Source organism: Panthera onca, chromosome A1 (genome assembly GCF_046562875.1).
Source record: "Panthera onca isolate mPanOnc1 chromosome A1, mPanOnc1 haplotype 2, whole genome shotgun sequence".
NCBI lineage: Eukaryota > Metazoa > Chordata > Mammalia > Carnivora > Felidae > Panthera > Panthera onca.
Window position 1 is genome coordinate 34,720,921 of NC_138339.1, and position 23,760 is coordinate 34,744,680.

General features: G+C 40.0%; 1 protein-coding gene and 1 long non-coding RNA gene across 11 annotated transcripts in view; one reads left to right on the forward strand and one right to left on the reverse strand.

The window, feature by feature from the left end:
• Positions 1 to 11,059: 11,059 nt before the first annotated feature.
• LOC132680787 (uncharacterized) lies at positions 11,060 to 22,249 on the reverse strand. Its single transcript, XR_009610705.2, has 3 exons — positions 22,167 to 22,249; positions 14,967 to 15,114; positions 11,060 to 11,308 (listed from the first exon to the last, which is right to left on the reverse strand). It is a non-coding gene; the product is annotated as an uncharacterized LOC132680787 (long non-coding RNA).
• ZNF131 (zinc finger protein 131) overlaps positions 21,632 to 23,760 on the forward strand; it is a 30,625-nt gene continuing 28,496 nt past the window's right edge. For 3 of the 10 annotated variants that reach the window (XM_060634545.3, XM_060634554.3, XM_060634553.3), the window contains exons 1-2: positions 22,180 to 22,289; positions 22,811 to 22,949. In XM_060634545.3, coding sequence (XP_060490528.3) covers positions 22,826 to 22,949 — 124 coding nt within the window. In that variant the 5' untranslated portion in view covers positions 22,180 to 22,289; positions 22,811 to 22,825. The other 7 variants (XM_060634544.3, XM_060634549.3, XM_060634550.3 and 4 more) reach the window with 7 other exon arrangements.

Consider the following 23,760-nt stretch of genomic DNA (forward strand, 5'->3'; position numbering starts at 1 on the left):
CTTTAAATCGGGATTCAAAGAAGATCCACACATTACAACACATGTAGTTGATTTGCCTCATAAATATTTTTTATTTGTGGCAATTTACCAAGGCCTTTTTTCTTGCCTTTTATTGTTGAAAATGTAGGTAATTTATCCTGTAGAATTTTCCACTTCCTGGATTTGACTGATCTCTTCCGGTGTTAATTGTTCTTTTATTATTCATAACTGTATGAACATAAGATCTTGATATTTGTTAGATTTAGTTTGAATTTTATAGGCAAAAATATTTCATAAGTGATGCCATTTACCTGTTAATTAAAAGGTACATAATATCTTACAGTGAGATTAAGAATTATAGCTGGATTTAGGCAATATATGTTTGATCCCTCAGTTACATATTCTCCCATTAATGTGTTAATTAGTGGCATTAGCATCTGTTAATGATTATTACCTAGATCCATTATATCATGGGGGTTGGGGACATGTTACAAAATGATGATTACTTCATCCTATCTTTCACCTTCATGTATTAATAGATGTCTACTATAAATATGTACTTTCTCTTACTAATTGTTTTCTTAGACTAAGATGCAATTCATATGGCAATGACTGAATAAATGCTTAATTCTTTTCCTTTATCAATTTGCAGAGAAAAGGTATGTCATAGCAACATCCAGTGGTGATTAATAAATGTTCTGTTAGTTTAAAATTTTTTTAATGTTTTTATTTATTTTTGAGACAGAGAAAGAGCATGAGCAGGGGAGAGGCAGAGAGAGAGGGAGACACAGAATCCGAGGCAGGTTCCAGGCTCTGAGCTGTCAGCACAGAGCCCGACATGGGGCTTGAACTCACGGAGTGTGAGATTATGACCTGAGTTAAAGTCGGATGCTTAACTGACTGAGCCACCAGGGTGCCCAGTTCAGTTAGTTTTAAGTATCAGTATGAACACTGGTTTTCTGGTATATTTGATGAGTTTGATACTTACTGTTCAGTTCTCCCCTGAATAAAAAGACTCGATGCCCAGCTGTGAGGAGGATAGCTATCTGACAAACCTCCAGCTCTCAGCTTCAGCAGAGACTGACTCAGCTTTTGAATCTACCCAGCTATATTTGGAAGAAAATCACCAGGTCCAGCCCATCTCAACAGAAGATGAAAAGACAGACATGAATACTAGGAGATAGTGATCATTAAGGCCTGGCTTAAAGGCTACCTGCCCACTGGGAGAGGTTCTGAGCTCAAGTGCTGTGAAAAGAACATTCATTCATGAAAGCAATTAGGGTGTGAAGGTGGGGGGGGGGGGGTAGGAACTGGGAGGGACTGGGAGTGCCATAGATTAGGCATTGATTATATGCAGAGGAACTCTAAATTTTTTCTTATTTTAACATATTGGGAATCAGGATATGTCTCACAAATAGTGCTGTTTCTAGTCTATGAGACATGTGGTGTCCAGATTGTGCAGAGCTGTTTTTAGGCTCAATAGTATGTTCCATTGGTCTGTTGGTCATGTCTCTCCATTTACATCACTGTAAATGGCATTTATATCATGGAATCTATTCTTTTCCATAACAGTGGACTCAGGTGTATCTGTGAGGGGCAGAGAGAAATGATAAAGAGAACAGGGAAGAATATGGGCTCATTTTATTATTTTTAAAAATATTTACAGTTTATTTATTTTGAGAGAGAGGAAGTGTGCATGCACAAGTGGGGCAGAAGCAAGAGAGAGAGAGAGAATCCTAAGCAGGTTTTGTGCTGTTAGCATGGAGCATGATTGGGGGGGGGGGGGGTGAGGGGGGGGGCTCCATAAGATAGATCATGACCTGAGCCAAAATCAAGAGTCAGACATTTAACTGACTGAGCCACCCGGGTGCCTCCATGGGCTCATCTTGAATACACCTACATTTATGCCACAACCCTTCAAGGCTGCATGAGTCTTGGTTCTAGACTCGGAAAAGAAGATGGCACTGAGGCTTAGAGCTATCAGAGCAGGTGAATCGAGGGAGAAAAATAAGGTGAAAAAAAAATGGGAGAGAAGGAAACCGTAAGCGGGGTACAGGGGTGCAAGAGCACCTGGCTCGGGGGCCCCAAACAGACCAGGTTTGGCCACACTGACAAAATCCAAAGGCAGAGAGACCAGCGGTGGTGAAACCAGAAAGGAATGTATTTCAGTGAGGCCAGCACTGGGACAAAAGTGGACTAATGTCACACAACCTGTCCAAAGTGCTGGAAATACTTCTAGGTTTATATAAGGAAAATGTGAGACAAAGTTGCTGGGTATGTGCAGGTGGGCAGTAAAGGTCAGATCGGTCATCATCTTGGGATCGATCACAGGGTCTTGCTGGCACAGGGCAGTGCTTATTGCTTGAAGGGGTAATTTCGGTTCCCATCACAGGATGCTCTGTCCACAGGGTCTTTTGCCTAAGTTAAGAGATACGCTGGAAAGAAGAACTTAATCAATTAGAAAGTACATACTGGGGTCAAAATGGGGGTAGTGGAAGTCCTCTTTCAAAACCTAGGGCTGGGAAGCAAAAACAAATAAACAAACAACCCCAAACTAAAACAACCAAAACACCTGTAGAATTGAAAGGCGAACTGGAGTGTGACGCACCTGTCACTTTTGATCCGTTAGAGACACCCGCCCCCGCAAACCAACAGTCACCTGAATTCATTTGGAAAAAAAAGAAAAAGACCATTTGGCCCTGGGTCACTGCGAGCAGATGCGCTCCGTCCTCTTTCCGCGTCGTGTTCATTTTGCATACACACAAGTAGGGGAATGGCACCGACAGATCCTGCAGCTCCACCGAAGAACCACATCTCAGCCCTCTTCCCAGTGCAGGCCCTGACGATTCCTCCTGCCTGACTCCAATATCTCCCGAGGCTTGAAGGGAGGATGGTGGACTGTGGCTGGTTTCAATAGCCCAGCCAATTTCAACGTTTGCTAACTTTCTGCCTGGAAGTTTCGCATCCCCTCCAGCCTTAGAGAAAAGCTGTGAGGCCTGTGCCTGCTCACTCACCACTAGGGGGCAGCAGCACGCAGGGCTTCAAGCAGGACCTCCTGGTTCACTGGAGAACCTGGGACTTGCAGGGGCCTAATGCTACGCAGTCTTGAAGATTGATCAACGTTGCCATTCTTGATACAGCCACTAGGAGGCGATGCTGCCTTCCCCCCAAAAAAGTGGAATTGAAAACTCATTTTGTTTTGGTTTTTCCAGCTTTACTGAGCTGTAATTGACATATAACATTGCGTCAGTTTAAGGTGTACAAGGTATTGATTTGACATATATTGCAAAATGATTATTACCATAGCCTCAATGAACAGTTCCATTACCTTGTATGATTACCATTTCTTTTTCGTGGTGAGAACATTTAAGATTTACTCTCTTAGCAACTTTCAGTACACAATGTAGTGTTGTTAACTATAGTCACCATGCTGTAGATTAGATTCCCAGAACTTTTTCATTTCTAACTGGACACTTGTACCTTTTGACTGACATCTCTGTATTTCTCCCTGCCCCCCAGGCCCTAGCAACCACCATTCTACTCTGTGTCTATCTTTTTTAGATTCTACATGTAGAATCTACCAAACAATATTTATCTTCTCCACCTGACTTATTTCTCTTATATAATGTCCTCATGGGGCTCCTGAGTGGCTCAGTCGGTTAAGTGTCCAACTTTGGCTCAAGTCATGATCTCACGGTTCAGGAGTTTGGGCCCAGCATTGGGCTGTCTGCTTCCTGTTGACTGGGAACCTACTTCTCATATTCTCTCTCTCTCTCTCCCTCCCTCTCTCCCTTCCCTTCCCCCACTTGCGCCCTCTCTGTCTCAAAAATAAACATTAAAAAATACTTTAAAAATAATATAATGCCCTTAAGTTCCATCTATGTTGTTGGCAGGATTTCCTTCTTTTTCATGGCTGAATGGTATTCATATATGACACACACACACCATATCTTATCCACTCACCTTTTGAAGGACACTTAAGTTATTTCCATATCTTGGCTATTGTGAACAATGCTGCAATGAACATGGGAGTGCGGATATCTTTTTGAGATCCTGATTTCATTTGCTTTGGATGTATACCCGGAAGTGAGATTGATAAATCATATGATAGTTCTAGTTCTAATTTTTTTAGAAATCTCCATACCGTTTTTTATAATGGCTGTACTAATTTACATTCCCACCACGAGTGCACATCCACATCCTTAGTAACATTTATCTCTTGTTTTCTGATGACAGCCACTCTAAGAGCTCTAAGGCAGTATCTCATTGTGGTTTGGTTTGCATTTCCCTGACGATTAATAATGGAGTATCTTTTCATGCACCTATTGGCCATTTGTATGTCTTCTTGTTCAGTTCCTATGAACATTTTTTAATGAGTTTTTTTTTCCATTGTGTTGTAAGAGTTCTCTATATATTTGGATATTATCCCCTTTTAAGACCTATAATTTGCTAATATTTTCTTGGATTCTGTAGGTTACCTTTCATTTTGTTGGTTGTTTCCTTGGCTATGCAGAAGCCTTTTATCAGGTATACTCCTACTTACTAATTTTTGCTTTTGTTACTTGTGCTTCTGGTGCCATATCCAAAAAATCATTGACAAGACCAAAGTTCAGATTTTCCCCTATAGCTTTTCCTATTTTCTTCTGGAAGTTTTAAGGTTTCAAGTCTTATGTTTAAGTCTTTCATCCATTTCGAGTTAATTTTTGTGAGGGGTGTAAGGGATCCCATTTCATTCTTCTGAACGTGCTTTTCTTTAGACATAACACATATATAATATTTATATATTTATTTTATATTTATTACATATGTTTATAACATTACATATATATATACGTATATATACACACACACATATATATATATATAATCATCTGTAAACAAAGACAGTTTTATTCTTCCTTTCATATTTAGATGCCCTTTATTTCTTTCTCTTGCCTGATTATTCTGGCTAGGACTTCCACTACTATGTTAATATGAGTGGTAGGAGTGAGCACCCTGTCTTCTTCCTGATCTTACAGTAAAAGGTTTCAAACTTTCACCATTATCATATTGGCATGGGCTTGTCATATGTGGCCTTTATTATGTTGAGGTATGTTCCTTCTACACCCAATTTGTTAGCAGTTTTTATCATGAAAGTATTTTTCTCACATGCTTTTTCTGAATCTACTAAGATTATAATAATTTTTACCTTCTATTCAATTAATGTGGTATATTACATTTATTAATTTGTGTATATTGAGCCATCCTTATATCCCAGGGATAAATCCCACTTGATCATGGTGTATGATCCTCTTAATGTGCTGTTGAATTCCGTTTGCTAGAATTTTGTTGAGAATTTTTGCATCTGATTTATCAGGAATACTGGCCTGTAGTTTTCTCATATTGTTCTTAACTGGCTTTGGTGTCAGGGTAATACTGACCTCTTAAAGTGAGTTTGGGAATGTTCCCTCGTTTTCAATTTTTTTTTTTTTTTTTGAAAGAGTGAGAAGGATTTATGTTAAATCTTCTTAAACATTTGGTAGAATTCACCAGTGAACCATCTGGTCTTGGGCTTTTCTTTGTTGAGAGGTTTTTGATTACTGATTCCATCTCCCTACTCATTATTTGTTCAAATTTTTAACTTCCTAATTCAGTCTTGGTAAACTTTATGTGTCTAGGAATTTATCCATTTCTTCTAGTTTATCCAATATATTGGCGTACAACTCTTCACAGTAATTTTTTATGATCCTTTGTATTTCTGTGGTATTCATTATAATGTTTCCTTTTCATTTCTGGTTTTATTTATTTGAGTGTTCTTTTTTTCTTGGTTAATCTAGCTAAAAGTTTGTCAATTTTGTTTAACTTTAAAAACAAAATCTGCTCTCATCGGGCACCTGGGTGGCTCAGTCGGTTGGGCATCCGACTTAGGCTCAGGTCATGACTCAGAGCTCGTGGGTTTGAGCCCAGTGTCGGGCTCTGTGCTGACAGTGCAGAGCCTGGAGTCTGCTTCAGGTTCTGTGTCTCCCTCTCTCTCTGCCCCTCCCCTATTCATGCTGTCTCTCAAAAATAAATAAAAAGTTAAAAACAAAATCTGCTCTCAATTTCATTGATTCCTTTTGTTGTTTTTCTGGTCTCTATTTCATTCTTTCTGCTCTGTTTGTTACTTCCTTCCTTTGCTAGCATGGGCTTAGTTTGTTCTTCGAGTTCATTAAGATATGAGTTAGATTGCTTATTTGATAGATTTATTTTTTCTTAATGTATAAGTTTATTTGTCACTGTAAACTTCCCCTAATATGGGATGTCTGGGTGGCTCAGTTGGTTAAGTGTCTGACTCTTGATTTCGGCTCAGGTGGTTCCTGGGATTGAGCCCCGCATCAGGCTCTGCACTGAGTATGGAGTCTGCTTAGGATTCTCTCTCTCCCTCCCTCTGCTCCTTCCCAGCTTGCACTCAGGCATGCGCAATCTCTCTCTCTCAGAATAAATAAATAAACTTAACAAAAAGAGAGAGCCTGTTTCTTGGTTTCCATCTCTTTATAAAAAAAAAAAAAAAAAAAAAGAAATAGAAAAAACTTCCCTCAGAACTGCTTTTGCTGCATCCTACAAATTTTGGTGTGCTGTGTTTAATTTTTGTTTCAAGATTTTTTTTAAATTTCCATTTTAATATCTTCTTTGATGTGTTGGTTGTTTACCTGTGGAATGTTTAATTTCCACATATTTGGTAAGTTTCCTGTTTTCATCCTGTTATTGTTTTCTAGTTTCATAGCATGTGGTTGGGAAAGATATTTAGTATGACTTCAATCTTCTTAAATTTGCTAAGACTTGTTTTGTAACCTATCATATTGTCTATGCTTGGTATAGATCTTGTATTTTGGTGTATCCAAAATACATCACATGTGCTTGAGAAGAATGTGTTGGATTGAATATTCTGCATATGTCAATAAGGTCTATTTGGTCTACAATGTAGTTCAAGTCTAATGTTTCTGTAGTGATTTTCAGTATGGATGATCTATCCATTGTTAAAAATGGAGTATTTAAGTCCCCTACTCTCACTGAATTGCTGTCTATCTCTCTTCAGATCTGTTAGTATATTATTAATATATTTAGGTGCTTGATGTTGGAGATATATATATATATATATAAAACATATAATTGTTGTATCTTCCTGATGAATTGACCCTTTATGATTATATATTGACCCTCTTTGTCTCTTGTTACCACTTAGCTCAAAGTCTATTTCGGCTGATGTAAGCATAGCTAGTCCTGCTCTCTTCTGGTTCCACTAGCATGGAGTATCTTTTTCTAGCCTGCACTTTGAGCTTATGTGTGTCTTTAAAGTTGAAGAGACTCTTTGGCAGGCAGTATAGAGTTGGGTCTTATTTTTTTATTCATCCAACCTCTCTATACCTTTTTTTTTTTTAATGTATATTTATTTTTGAGAGAGAGAGAGAGCGCACGCACACTAGTGGTGGAGGGTCAGAGAGAGAAGGAGACAGAAAATCTGAAGCAGGCTCTGTGCTGACAGCAAAGAGTCCTATGTGGGGCTCAAACTCAGGAGCCTCGAGATGATTTGCTGAGACGACATCAGATGCTTAACAGATTGAGCCACCCAGGTACGCCTCTATACCTTTTGATTGGAGAATTTAATACATTTACATAGGTCATTATTGATAGGGAAGGACTTACTAAAGCAATCTTATTCATTGCTTTCTGGCTTTCTTGTATTTCCCTTGTTCCCATCTTTCTTGCTTGCTGCCTTCCTTCATGAATTGATGACCTTCTGTAGTGGTATGCTTTGATTCCTTTTTCTTCCTCTTTTGTGAAATCTACTATGGATTTTTGCTTTCTGGTTACCATGAGACTTATGTAAGACATCTTATAGCTATATCCATATTTTATACTGAGAACAAGTGAACTTTATTCACATACAAAAACCCTACCCACTTACTTCCCTGTTTTATGTTTTTGAGGTCACAACTTACCACTTTGTATGCTGTGTATTCATTAACAAATTACAGCCATGCCTCATTTTGTTGCACTTCGCTTTATTGTACTTCACGGATACTGTGTTTTTTACAAATTGAAGATTTGTGGCAACCCTGCCTTGAGCGAGCCTAATTGGTGCCATTTTTCCAACAACATTTGCCCCTGTCATATTTTGGTAATCTTCACAATATTCCAAACTTTTTCATTATTATTTGTTATGGTGATCTATGATCAGTTATTATGACTTGCTGAAAGTTCAGATGATGGTTAGCATTTTTTAACAATGAAGTTTTTTTTTGTTTTTTGGTTTTTTTTAGTTTGAGATAGAGAGAGCACAAGTGGGGGAAGGACGGACAGAGAGAGAGAGAGAGAGAGAGAGAGAGAGAGAGAATCCAAAGCAGGTTCCACACTGTCAGTGCAGAGCCCAACGCAGGGCTCCATCCCATGAACCAAGAGATCATAACCTGAGCTGAAATCAAGAGTCAGATGCTTAACCGACTGAGCCACCCAGGCACACTAATAAAGTATTTTTTTAAGTCTACTTATTTATTTTGAGGGAAGGGGAGGGGCTGAGAGAGAGGGAGAGAGAGAATCCTAATCAGGCTCCTCACCACCAGGGTGGAGCCCAATGTAGAGCTTGAACTCAGGAACCATGAGATCATGACCTGAGCTTAAGTTGGACACTTAACCAACTGAGCCATCCTGGTTCCCCCTCCAATAAAGTATTTTTAAATTAAGATATATATATTAGAATGCTATTGCATAGTTAATAGACTACAGTATAGTGTAAGTTTATATATGCACTGGGAAACCAAAAAATTCATTTGAGTCACTTTGTGATATTTGCCTTATCGTGGTGGTCTGGACCTAAACCTGCAATATCTCTGAGGCATACCTGTATCGTAGCTATAGCTATTTTTAATATGCTTAGCCTTTATACTAGAGTAAGGGGTTAACATACCACCATATTACAGTTTTAGAGTATTCTGAATTTGACCATGTATTTGTGTATATTTTCATATTTTTCATGTTATTCATTAGTGCCCTTGCATTTCAGTTTACAGAACTCCTTTCAGCATTTCTTGTAAAGCAGGTCTCATGGCAATGAACTGCCATGAGTCTGGTCTCAGCTTTTGTTTATCTGGGAATATCTTTATCTCTCATTTCTGAAGGTTAACTTTACCAGATGGAGTATTCTTGATTGGCAGATTTTTCTTTCAGAACCTTGAATAGTATCATTCCACTCTCTCCTAACCTCTAACATTTCTGCTGGGAAATCTGCTGATAGCAGGCTTCTCTTGTAAGTGATGTTTTATTTCCCTTACTACTTTTATGATTCTCTCTTTGTCTTTGATTTTTGACATCTTTATTCAAGTGCATCTTGGAGAACAACTTTTTAGGTTGAATTTGTTTGGGGTCCTATGAACTTCCTGAACTTGGATGGACAAATCCCTCCTTCAGATTTGGGAGTCCAATCATTATTTCTTTCAATTAACTTTCTTCCCCTTCTTCTGATTCTCCAATAATTTACAGATTGCTTCTCTTCTACCAAGAGAAAGCTTTCTTCACACCTTCATTCTTCCTTTGTTCTTTTTTGTTCTCCTCTGAATTTCTCCTCCTGTTTTCTACCTCACAGATTCTTTATTCTGCTTGATTCATTCTGCTGTTGGTGCTGCTCTCTGTTGCATTTTTTAAAATTTTATTCCCTGTACTCTTTACCTCCAGAATTTGTTTTGTTCCATTTTATGTTTTTTATCTCTTTATTAAACTTCTCATTTGGTAACACACTGTTTTCCTGATTTCCTTGAATTGTCTTTCTATTTTCTTATAGCTCAGTGACCTTCCTTAAAATTTTGAGTTCTTAATCAGGTAAATCACAGATTTCCATGCCTATGGGATTTGTTACTGGAAGATTAGTGTGATCCTTTGGTGGTGTCATGTTTTCTTGATTTTTCATGTTCCTTGAAGTTTTGCATTGCTGTCTTCCCAATTGAAATGGCAATCACTTTCTCCAGTCTTTACTAACTGTTTTTGGGAGAGAAGTGCCTTGTCAGCCGTGCTAGAGATTCTTAATCTTTCTTAGACCTGCTAAAGGTACACCTGCTTCATGCTTTTTGCTCCCTATTGTGGCAGAATTCTTAAGTTAGTATGCCTTCTCTGGATCCTACAGTGAACCTCGCCTAGTGCTGACCTAGTGCTGAGTTTCTCTTTTGTTTTCCCAAAGGTGGCACTAAAGCTCAAGTTTATGGTCTCTGGCTTGCTGATTTGAACTGGCTTTCTGTGCATGCTCACTAGCCACCAGCCAAAACTTGTTCTTGCTGCCACAGTAGGGAGAGTGCCTCCTTCTGGGCATTCTGCATAGCTGGGGTGGTGTGGCAGGCAGGGCTCACTCACATGCGCATTCCCTGCCCCCACTCCAGAGAAATCACAGGCCAAGATCTTGGCCCCAAGCTGTGCTCTCTTAGGGGAGGGATGATGAAGATAAAATCAAGCTGTTTTCTTACTCTCTCCAATGCATCCAAACTTTTTTTTTTCTTCTCCAACGTCATGCTAGAACTTCTTCAGAAACCTAGATTTCCACAAAAGCTCTTTTTGTCTGTTGGTGATTGTGTAAGACAGTGTTCTCCAGGGTCTCCAGGACCACAGCTGAGAGGGGCTGGAGCTGGTTCATGGACCATTGCAGGGTCCACAGTCAGGACCAAGGTATGTATGCCTACTACCTCGCATATAGGTGGGCAAGACTTCGCCTGGGTCCCTTGGTGTATGGTGCTGCCTTCCACAGCTCCCACAAACCACTTTTGTCTGTGGATGGATGTTGAATCAATGTTGTTGAGAGGGCAGCCAAAAACAAAGGAAAATCTCTTATTCCACCATGATGCTAATGTCACTTCTCTGAAAACTCATTTTGGACCAATCTGCTTAGCAATGCCTGCAGAAGAACTTGAAAGGAAAGAATAGAGGGCAAATATTTGTAAGGTTGGGCAAAAAAAAAAAAAAAAAAAAATCAAGAGCCAGGAACCACTTTTGCAGGCATGGCCACTGCTGACCATTTCAGCCACAGGTGATCTAAAGGAAAGGATGAATAATTATTAAAATAAGATACAATCCAAGAAGAGGATGAAATGGAATTTTAGTACATTTAATAATTTTCATATGACTTTTTACATGATAAAGATACATTCATTCGGGGCATCTGGGTGGCTCAGTCAGTTAAAGCATCTGACTTCGGCTCAGGTAATGATCTCGCGGTCTGTGAGTTCGATCCCCATGTCAGGCTCTGTGCTGACACTTCAGAGCCTGAAGTCTGCTTCAGATTCTGTCTCCCTTTCTCTCTGCTCCTCCCTGCTCACATTCTGTCTGTCTGTCTCTCTCAATAGCAATCATGAACACATAGACTGAGAAACATAAAAAAAAAGATTCATTCATTCAACAAACAAATATTTATTAAGCACCTGCCACATATAAGATACTGTTCTGGAACTTCAAATACGTAAGTGAACAAAAAAATTGTATCTGACTTCATGGGACTCACATTGAATAACACATACTTGGTGTAAAACATTTAGAAAATACTGAACCTTGTAGAAAGAAAAATATTCTCTTATTCTACCATCAAAAGACAGCCAGTATTTTTTTTTAATTTTTTTTAACATTTATTTATTTTTGAGACAGAGAGAGAGAGAGCATGAACAGGGGAGGGTCAGAAAAAGAGGGAGACACAGAATCTGAAACAGGCTCCAGGCTCTGAGCTGTCAGCACAGAGCCCAACGCAGGGCTCAAACGCATGGACCGTGAGATCATGACCTGAGCCAAAGTCGGATGCTTAACCGACTGAGCCACCCAGGCGCCCCAAAAGACAGCCAGTATTGATATATTGTTGCATTTTCTTAATGCCCACTCTTGCCATGCCCATACTCACATCTATATACTTTAAAATTGGGGATTTTACTGTACCCTTGACTTACATAACACTGTACAAATTGTGGGGCACCTGGATGGCTCAGTCAGTTAAGCATCTGACTCTGTATTTTGACACAAGTCACAATCTCACAGGTTCGTGGACTGGAGCACTGCATTGGGCTCTGTGCTGACAATAGAGCCTACTTAGGATTCTTTCTCTCTCTCCCCCCCTCCCCCATGTGCTCACAGGTGCTCTCTCTCTCAAAATAAATAAAATTTTAAAAAATATTATACAACTTGTGGAAGGATATGAAACTGTCAAACTTCCTCCATAAAAATGGCCAAACATCTTTCCAGAAATACCGTTAATCAGTTGCCTGAGAGTTATTAAGGTTTAAAATAAACAGGACTGGGTAATATATCAATTAGATGTTTGTGTGGGAGAGAAGTAGGGAAAAAAAGTTTCAGGTTTCTGAATTATTCTACTAATGGGTAGATGTAGGTATCAATAACCAAGAATATAATTTTAATGAGGGTAATGAATCTTAATGTACATTAGATGTGGTTTTGAGGTACCCTAGGGGCATCCCAACAGAGCCACCAGCCTGGGGCTGAATATTAATGTCGAAGCTGGAGATATAGGTGTGGATTATATATTCAGCAAGACCAAGAATGAGCTTACCAGGCAAAAGTGTATGGAATAAGATGATAGAAGCTGAGTTTCAGGGAATTCCCACTGTCCCAAAGACTTGGTGTTGGTCTTCCTAGTCTGGGGGAGCCTGGGATGGCTAGGATGTATCTAGTACATTCCAGAGTCTTTACCCTAACATACATGTAAGATGGCTCTAGAGTTCCCTGATTCAGTCATCCCTTGGATTTATCCATAATAACATGGGCTCATGGGGTCAAAAGTTGAGGTAGAGATTTTCTGTGTTTATTTGTTCCCCTGCCCCTTTCTCATTACACATACATTCCTTGAATTCAGCTTAGATTTTTCCAAAGGAGAATTATGAATCATGCTAGGAAAGCCTGAGGGAAAGTCATGCACTGGAACTATAGTAAAAGCACTTCAAAGTCTCAAAATCATGTGTAAAATGGAATTTTAAGAGTCCTAATAGAAAACTCATATTCTGGTACCTTGACTTTCAGAAGTCAAATGAATCATTCTTGAAAGATTTTGTTTCAGAAAAAATGTCAACAAACATTTGTTAAATGTCTGCTATGAACCAACCACTATCCTAGGCTTGAGAGTTGGTGCCAGAGGAGGCGGGAGGCCCCTCTGAAGCGAGGCTTCATCTACCTGAAAGGCCTCAACCACAGAGCTGCAGTGACAAGAATGATATATGGTAATTCTAAAACTTTACATTTTTGTGCCTGCTTGGCACTATGAATTGATATCTTCTTTCCGAAAATCCTGTCATTTATCTTTCGAAAAGCATAACTGCATTGTATTATATTTTGATTTGTGAAAAAGTAGAAATCTGTTAAATATTTTAAACAGGTCACAGTTTTTAGAAAGTTACTTTGAGATTTCTTAATTTTTTTAATATACCTGGAACCTCCAAAGGTGAAAGTGGTCATGCCCTGTTGACTTCTGAGAGACCACAGATCAGACATATTATCAATCCTCAAGAAAATTCCAATCTCAGGGACAGACATATCAATGGGTCATTTCAGTATTGTGTGAACCCTATGCACAAATAGGGTTCTTTCTTAAGCCCTATGCACAAATCTTTCAAGAAAAACCAATAGCAACAACAACGATGAGTGGGTCAGAAACAGATCTTAAATTGCAGTGTTGAGGGCTGCTCACCAACTTCTACTGATCCTATCAATGCCACTGTGATATTACTATGCCCAAGATCCATTTCAAATCTTTTCCATTTTGTTCTGTGATAGGCAGCTTCAAAGATTGCTTACAATGATTATATCTCCCAGAATGTGCCTTCCTTTGGCTATGGGCTGCACACAGTGACTTGCTTTTAACAAAAAGATACAGCAACAGTCGTGGAATGCCACTTCTCAGATTAGGTTACAAAAAGACTTTGGCTTCTGTCTTGCTCACTTTCTCTTCCTCTTTGATGGAATCTAGCTGTCATTCCCTATGGTGAGCCCCACATGGAGGGAGGCCTTGCAAAGAAAACTGAAGTCTTCAGTCTAATAGCCCAGGAGAAACTGAATTCTGTCAACAACCACTTGTTGTTCCAAGTGACCTTGGAAGCAGATCCTCCCCTAGCCAACCCTTGAGGTCACAGCAGCTGACATCTTGACTGGAACCTTGTTAAGAGACCCTGAAAACCCAGCTAAGTAACATCCACACTCCTGACTCACAGAAATTGTGAAATAATAATGTTTTAAGCCACTACATTTGGGGGCAATTTGTTACACAGTCTTAAATAACTAAAATATCTTCCAATCTCAAACTTCTCCTCCCCAGCACGTGCGCACTAGTGTGTGTATGCACACACGCGCACACACACACACACACACACACACACCCCTCCTAATCTTGGCTTTTAGTAGATAACAGCCACCTATTTCATGGAAAAAGTAAATGTTTTCAGTTATAGAGGAATCTCAACCTCTTGAAAGCAAATCCACACTCCTAAGAGCATTCACTCTATTAATCTTTTCAATGATAAGACATGTCCTTCCTTCTGTCTAAGGCTGATTCATTCACATATCCTCTCAACATCACTTTCTCCAGTTTCTTCTTCTCTTACACAATTAGCCCCTTTTCCTTACGTAGTTTCATCATCTTCCTCTACTGGATCCTTTTTCCATCAGCGTTTAAATTGCTTAAGTTTCTCCCATCCCCAAACACAAAACTAGCTTGACCCACATGTACCCCTCCCTTTCCTCCCTCATTTTTTAATGAGAATTCTATCATTATCCTTTCATTTTATTTTTCTAGTTATTCCTTAACCTACTTGGATACAGGCTTCTCACCACCACTACCACCTTCCAGGGAAGTTAACTAAAAACTGTTCTTGCTAAGGTCTTCTACCAAACACATCATGATACTAAATCTAATGGACCAACCCTTGCTAATCTTTATTTAGTTAGCTTGACCACTTGGTAGCATCTGGCACTGCTGACCACAACCTCTCTTTTGAAACACTGACCTGTTCTTCCTCCTTTCTCCAGCTGCCATGTTGTCCTTTGAGGTTCTTCTTTTGTACTCCACCCATAAACATCGATACTTAGCAGGGATAAAATTCTACACCCTCTTCCATTGTGATCGTGTGTACCAAGAGTCCAAACGCATGTGCTCTAAAAACAAGGCAAGTAAAAATGAATGATATGAACTAGATTTAAGACCTTAGAAAGTGATGAAGACTGTGAACTAGATAGTTTGAATCCCAAATAGAGAGAGAGTTTCTATTTATCCTAACCCAATTGTTGTATAGGAAAGTAGTCCTATAGACTAGAATTTTCAAAAGCCTATTTCTGTGTGTAGTTTCTTCACCTTGAAAAACACCATGTGAATAATGATGATAATTTTAAACAATAGCCAAGAATACTCTTTCCAGCAAGGCTATTATTCAGAATAGGAGAGATAAAGAGTTTTTCAGACAAACAAAAACTAAAAGAGTTCATGACCACTAAACTATCCCTACAAGAAATATTAAAGACTCTGTGGTGGAAATTAAAGGCCATACTTTACAGTAAGAAAAGAGAGTATAAAAAAAGGAAACACAAAAGCAGTAAAAATAAGTATTTCTGTAAAAACTCAAAGGATTCACAAAATAAAAGGATGTAAAATATGAAATACAAATACACAAAATATTGGGGAAAGAGTAGTAAAGAATGTGTTCAAACTTAAGCGACCATCAACTTAATATACACTGCTATATGCAGAAGAGGTTATATACAAACCTAATGGTAACCACAAATCAAAAACCACTAACAGATATGCAAAGAATAAAGAGAAAGGAATCAAAGTATATCACTAAAGAAAAAGAGCAAACCAAAAGGATCAGAGAAAAACTACAAAACAACCACATAACAAGTAACAAAATAGCAATAAATACATATCTATCAATAATTACTTTGAATGTAAATAGACTAAATGTTCCAATCAAAAGACATAGGATAAAAAAAAAAAAAACAAGACCTATCTATATGCTGCCTACGAGAGACACATTTCACACCTAAAGACACCTGCAGATTGAAAGTGAGGCTATGGAGAAATATTTATAATGCAAATGGATGTCAAAAGAAAGCCCGAGTAGCAATACTTATATCAGACAAAATAGATTTTAAGACAAAAATTGCAAGAAGAGACAAAGAAGGACTATATAATAATAAAGGTGACAATCCAACAAGAAGATGTAACAATTGTAAAAATTTATTCACCCAACATGGGAGCACCCAACATAAAACAGTTAATAACAAACATAATGAGACTAATTGATAGTAACACAATAATAGTAGGGGACTTTAACACCCCACTTACATTGATGCATAGATCATCCAAACAGAAGACCATCAAAGAAACTGGGGCTTTGAATGGCACACTGGACCAATGGATTTAACAGATATATTCAGAATGTTTGATCCTATTTTTAGTATATGTGCTGCCGAAGTGAGCACCAGAATGTTTGATCCTAAAACAGCAGAATACACATTCTTTTCAAGTGTACATGGAACGTTCTCCAGAACAGATCACATATTAGGCCACAAAACAAGCCACAACAGATTCAAAAAGATCAAAGTCATACCTGCATTTTTTCTGACCACAATGCTATGAAACTAGAAATCAACCACAAGAAAAAAGTCTGGAAAGACCACAAATACATGGAGATTAAGTAACATGCTACTAAATAATGAATGGGTCAACCAATATACCAAAGAAGAAATCAAAAAGTACATACAAATAAATGAAAATGAAAACACATGAAATGGTCCAAAATCTCTGGGATGCAGCAAAGGTGGTTCTGAGAGGGAAGTTCATAGCAATATATGCCTACCTGAAGAAGCAAGAAAAATCTCAAATAAACACCTTAACTTTACACCTAAAGGAGCTAGAAAAAGAACAAAAAAACCCAAAACCAGCAGAAGAAAGGAAATAATAAAGATTAGAACAGAAATAAATGATATAGAAACTAAAAAAAACCCATAGAACAGATCGATGAAACCAGGAGCTGTTTCTTTCAAAACATCAGCAAAACTGATGAACCTCTAGCCAGATTCAGAGAGAGAGAGAGAGAGAGAGAGAGAGAGAGAGAGAGAGAAAGGATTCAAACAAAATCACAAATGAGGGAGGAGAAGTAACAACCAACACCATAGGAATACAAACAATTGTAAGAAAATAGTATGAAAACCTATATGCCAACAAACTGGACAACCTAGAAGAAATGGATAAATTCCTAGAAATATATAACCTACCAAAAGTGAAGCAGGAACAAATAGAAAGTCTGAACAGACTGATTACCAGTAAGAATATTGAATCAGTAATCAAAAAACTCCCAACAAACAAAAGTCCAGGACCAGATGGCTTCACAGGCAAATTCTACCAAACACATTTAAAGAAGGGTTAATACCTATTCTCAAACTATTCCAAAAAATATAAGGAAAACTTCTAAATTCATTCTATGAGGTCAGTATCATCCTGACACCCAAACCAGATAAAGATACCACAGGAAAAAATAACTACAGGCCAATATCTCTGATGAACATAGATGCAAAAATCCTCAACAAAATACTAGCAAACTGAATCCAACAATACATCAAAAAAAAATCATTCACCATGATCAAGTGGGATTTATTCCCAGATTGCCAGGGTAGTTTAATATTCTCAAATCAATCAACATAATACATCATCTCAATAAGAAAAAAGGATAAAAACCACATGATCATTTCAATAGACACAGAAAAAGCATTTGACAAAGTACAACATCCATTCGTGATAAATGCCTTTAATAAAGTAAGTTTAGAGGGAACATACCTCAACATAATAAAGGCCATCTGTGAAAAACCCACATCATACTCAGTGGGGAAAAACTGAGAGCTCTTCCCTTACGGTTAGGAAGAAGACAAGGATGCCCACTGTCACCACTTTTATTCAACATAGTACTGGAAATCCTAGCCACAGCAATCAGACAAGAAAAACAGAACACATTCAAATTGGTAAGGAAGAAGTAAAACTGCTACTATTTGCAGATGACATGATACTCTATATATAGAAAACCCAAAAGACTCCACCAAAAAACTACTAGAACTGATAAATGCATTCAGTAAAGTTTCAGGATACAAAATCACTGGACAGAAATCTGTTGAATTTCTATACACCAATAATAAAGCAGCAGAAAGAGAGATTAAGAAAACAATCCCATTTACAACTGCACCAAAAATAATAACATACCTAGAAATAAACTTATGAAAGAGGTGAAAGACTTATACTTCGAAAACTACAAAATATTGATAAAAGATATTGAAGATAACACAAAGAAATGGAAAGACATTCCACACTCATGGGTTGGAAGAACAAGTATTGTTAAAATGTCTATACTACCCAGGGCACCTGGGTGGCTCAGTCGGTTGTGTCCAGCTCTTGGTTTCGGCTCAGGGCATGATCTCATGCTTTGTGAGTTCGAGCCCTGCATCAGGCTCTGTGCTGGCAGTGCGCAGCCAGCTTGGAATTCTCTCTCTGCCCCTCCCCAGCTCACACACACACCTCTCTCTCAAATAAATAAATGAAAACTTAAAAAAAAAAGTCTATACTACCCAAAGCAGTCTACAGATTTAATGTAATCTATCAAAATACCAACAGCATTTTTCACAGAAAGATAACAAACAATCCTAAAATTTATATGGAACCACAAAAGACCCCAATATTCAAAATAATTTTGAAAAAGAAAGTTGGAGATTTCATGATTCTGGACTTCAAGTTATATTACAAAGCTGTAGTAATCAAAACAGTATTGTACTGGCACAAAAACAGACATATAGACCAATGGAACAGAATAGGAAACCCAATTATATGGTCAATTAACCTTTGACAAAGCAGGGCAGAATACCCAATGGGAAAAGGACAGTCTCTTCAACAAATGGTTTTGGGAAAGCTGGTCAGATAAATGCAAAAGAATAACACAGGACCACTTTCACACATCATAAACAAAAATAAACTCAAAATGGATTAAAGACCTAAATGGGAGTCCTGAAACCATAAAAATCCTACAGAGAGCACAGGCAGTACTGTCTCTGACATTGGCCATAGCAACATTTTTCTAGATAGGTCTCTTGAAACAAGGGAAATAAACGTAAAAATAAACTATTGGAACTACATCAAAATAAAAACTTCTGCACAGTGAAGGAAACATCAACAAAACTAAAAGGCAACTTACTGAATGGAAGAAGATATTTGCAAATGACATCTCCGATAAAGGGTTAGTATCCAAAATATATAAAGAACTTACATAACTCAACACCAAAAAACCCCAAATAATCCAATTTAAAAATGGGCAGAAGACATGAAGAGACATTTCTCCAGAGAAGACACATAGATGGCCAACAGACACATGAAAATATGCTCAACATCACCCATCATCAGGGAAGTGCAAAGTAAAACCACAATGAGTTATCACCTCACACCTGTCAGGATGGCTAAAATCAAAAACACAAGAAACAACAAATATTGGTGAGGATGTGGAGAAAAAGGAACCCTCCTGCACTGTTGGTAGGAGTGCAAACTGGTACAGCCACTATAGAAAATGATATGGAGATTCCTCAAAAAATTAAAAATAGAACTACCCTGCAATTCAGTAATTGCACTAGTGTGTACCCACAGAATACAAAAACACTAATTCAAAGGGATACATGCAGGACAACTGCATGGCTCAGTCAGTTGAGTGACTTCAGCTCAAGTTATAATTTCATGGGTTCTTGAGTTGAAGCCCCACATTGCGCTCTTTGCTGTCAGTGCAGAGCCTGCTTCTGATCCTCCGTCCCGCCTCCCCCCCGCCCCCGGTCCCTCCCCCACTTGTGTACTCACTCTCCCCAAAATAAAAAAAACATTTTTTAAAAAAGGGATACATACACCTCTAAGTTTATAGCAGCATTATTTACAATAGCCAAATTATGAAAGTGGCTCAAGTATCCATTGATAGATGAAAGGATAAAGAAGTGACACACACACACACGCTGGAATATTATTCAACCCTAAAAAGAATGAAATCTTGCCATTTGCAATGACATGGATAGAGCTACAGAGTATAATGCTAAGTGAAATAAGTGAGAGAAAGACAAACACCAGATGATTTCCCTCATGTAGAATTTAAGAAACAAAACAAATGAGCAAAGGAAAAGAGACAAACCAAAGAACAGACTCTTAACTATAACTATACAGAACAAACTGATGGTTACCAGGGATAGGTGGGTGGAGGATCAGGTGAAATAGGGGATGGGTATTAAGAAGTGCACTTGTCTGATGAGCACTGGGGGATGTATGGAATTATTGAATTACTATGTTGCACACCTGAAACTAATACACTGTGTGTTAACTATATTGGAACTAAAGAATGAATGAATGAATAAATAAACAAAATTTGCATTAGGATAGATGAAAAAAAAAAATCTGTTTCCATGGCTTTAATATCCACTTTATGCTAAAAATTTCCAAATCCCTATGGCTAGCTCTCTCCCCTAAATTCTATACAGGTCCATATATAAAATGCCTTGTTGACATCATCTGTATTTAGTTGTCTCCTTAAAATCATCTCTCCCCTTCCCATCCTTTCTCCCCAATCATTTTTTCCAGTTATATTCTCTATTTTGGTAAATTGTACCAACAATCCATCCACTCAAGCCAGAAATCTAGGAGCCATCCTTGAGTGTTTTTTCTCTTACCATGAATATATCCAACATTATTTATTTAGTACCCATGACATGTTTCCAGTCAATGTTGATTCTATTTCTAGATTCCATCCAATTCTCTAATCCCATTTGCCACCACGATTTAATCCAGATTACTAACAGCTTCCCTCTGGTCTCTACTTGCATCTTCACCTATTAGACTATTCTCCATATTGGGGCTGGAACTACCTCTTTAAAAAGTAAATCTTTGTATGTCACTATCCTGCTCAACCTTCAAGGTTTCCCTTTGTGATTATAAGAAAATCTATCATCTTTAACACTGTTTACCAGGCCCCGGTGGGTCTGCCCCACCAACATTCTTTTTTAGTTCTTCGAATGCTATAATCTCGCTGTCTCTGAATGCGCTGTGTACCCTTGCGTAAAAACACTCAGACTTCATATTGCTTCTTACAGGTCACTAGTTTTCCTCAAGGAGCCCTACTCCCCGCCCCAGATTACCTTGTTCTTCACATCTCACATAACACTCAGAAATCTGCATCCAGGCAATTAACTGTACAAAAGATCTATCTACTCCATCAGACTAAGATTAGAAAGGAACAAACTACATACGCCTTATTCACCACTTAATTTCTCAGTCCCTTAAACAGTGCCTAGCACAGCGCTGGCTCTCAATAAATAAATGTCTGTTGAAACAATGATTACACTCACCCTTGCATATAACCAGGTATTTTGAGTCTTTCCCTAATCCTCACTCTATTTTCTTCTGCGAGAAAAAGTAAATCTCGACTGTTACCCTCCAAAAGCATTTTTTTCGGATGAATGAATGAATGACCCAGGGAAGAGAGGCTGATTGTAGGTCACTGGTCTCTTTAAGCGCAGGGGTTGGGAGTGGAGAGCTGTAGTAATAGCATCATGTGTAAATAATCCGAGCAGATCCAGGTCCCAAGCCTAGCAAGCACGTGCCGCCTGCAGAGCGCGGAGAGGGCGGGCACCGGGGAGGAAGGTCCCAGGCGGCCGGAACGTGCTCGCGCCCGTGGCCGCCGCCCGCGCCGCGGCCGCCAGGGTCTCGGAGCGAGCGCACGTGTGCCGGTCGGACCCAGCAGAAGCAGTGCCCGGGCAATCGTGAGGAAATGGAGGGCGAGGCGCTATTTAGGGGTAGGGAACAGTGTGGGTTCAGTTTCGCCCAGAGAGGTGAGAGCCGGGAAGATCCGAGGGCCAGAGAGGAGAGAGGGAGGATCAAGAGCTAGGTAAGGCGGGCCCACCCAAGGCTTGGGAGGGAAGGGGGCGGGGCGGGAGGAGCCGCGGAATAAAAGCGCACCCGGGACGAGTTGTGAGTTTATTTCGAGGTCCGGGTCGGAAGCGCTCACACCTGGAGTCCTGCGAAGGTGGGTGGAAGGGCGGGGTTTAGGATTTATGATTTAGGATCCCTGCCCCGGGTACAGCCTGGCCCGCAACTGGCTCTACCCTAGCACAGCCCGACTTCCTCCTCCCAGCGTTGGCCGCCTCACCCTCGCCGAGCGCCAAATCCGCCACTAGCCGGGCGGTGGAGGTGTGGCTTCTTCGCTCCGTGGTCGGCGCTTGGTCGGCGTCCGCGTCAGCCGGAGCCCAGCGCGGTGACGCAGTACGTCGACGTAAGTGACGCGCAGGCCCGGGCCGCTCCTCCTTCGCTGAGTGAGTGCCGGCCCGGTCGGGGAGGGGGAGAAGAGGGAGGGCGGGGGAGGGAGAGGCGACCCGGGAGTCGTTGTGGGCCGCGGGCCGGACCGGGTCCGGGGCCGCAGGAGCCAGGGCCGGGCAGAGGGGCTTGGCGGGCCGTTAGGGCGCCGCCACGGCTGTCGGGTCCCTTCCCCTGCCGGACTTGCGCGCCCCGGCGCCCGGAGCCTCCGGCGCTCTGCCCACCCCGCTTCAGCTCGCGTCTCCCGACTCCAATTAGGTCAGGCTCGGAGTCCCGCGGCCGTGGCTCCGGCCCCCAACGCGCGGCGGCCACCCGGCTCGCCTTTCTTTCTTCCCTCGCCTTCCTCTCCTCTTGCCTCACCCTCCCCCCACCCCTTCTTTTCACGTAGCTGGGGTTTTGGGTTTTGTTGTTTTATGCTTTAGGGGTTTTGTGCCTCGGCCCGAGCTCATGGGTGTACATTATCATGCTCCTCTTTTGTAGAGCAGCCCGACGGCCATGGAGGCCGAAGAGACGATGGAATGCCTTCAGGAGTTCCCGGAACATCATAAAATGATCCTGGACCGATTGAATGAACAGCGAGAGCAGGATCGGTTTACTGACATCACCCTGATTGTCGATGGTGGGTAGGGTGGTGGGCAGAGCAGTGAATTTGTGGCTACCGTTCTTCTCTCCCCTTCCCCCACCCGCCTTTTATACCCAACCCTCTGTGGACTGTGCCTATTGAGTGTGCGCTGGGACGAGGGGGTACTTGTCAGTGGCCACTCACATAGACCGTGTTGCAGAAGGCTAGTTGGCTAGTCATGCTTTCAACATAATCATCACATCTTAACTTGTTGCAGCCTCTTGAAGTTTCCCTATTGCACACATTAGTGTAAGATGATGGCGTGGAGATAGAGAGGATGTCTCTAAATGTTTGGTTAATAGCTTTCTGCTCATAAACTTCTTTAAGGAGCCTTTCACAACAATCATTTGAGAAGTGTTGATTGTTCCTACCTTCCCAAATGGTCTTGGAGGGAGAACGTGAGACATACCTTTGCAGCATTTGTACCCTCTTTGGGTACAAATCAAATGGGGTCTTTACCAGTGTTAGGAGTTGTCATTATAATGGAGACAAACGTAGCTTGGGTATCTTTTCTATTTAGTGAAAATAGACTCCTCAAGGCAAGCTATTTATTATAGATCTGCTTACTGTAGATCTGCTGCTTCCAAATATTAGGCATATTAACATGTTTTCCATAGCAGATACATCCAGCATTATGTTTATTCTGTGTTTTTTTTGTCTCTTTCCAAGTGATGTATAACTTTTTGGGTTGTGTTTATATTTAGCAGTTTAAACTGAATCCGATATGCCTTTCACTCTTTAAGTAGTAAGAAGCTTCTCTTATCTCTTTTAGTTTTATAAACTGGCTTTTATAAATTGACTTTATGAG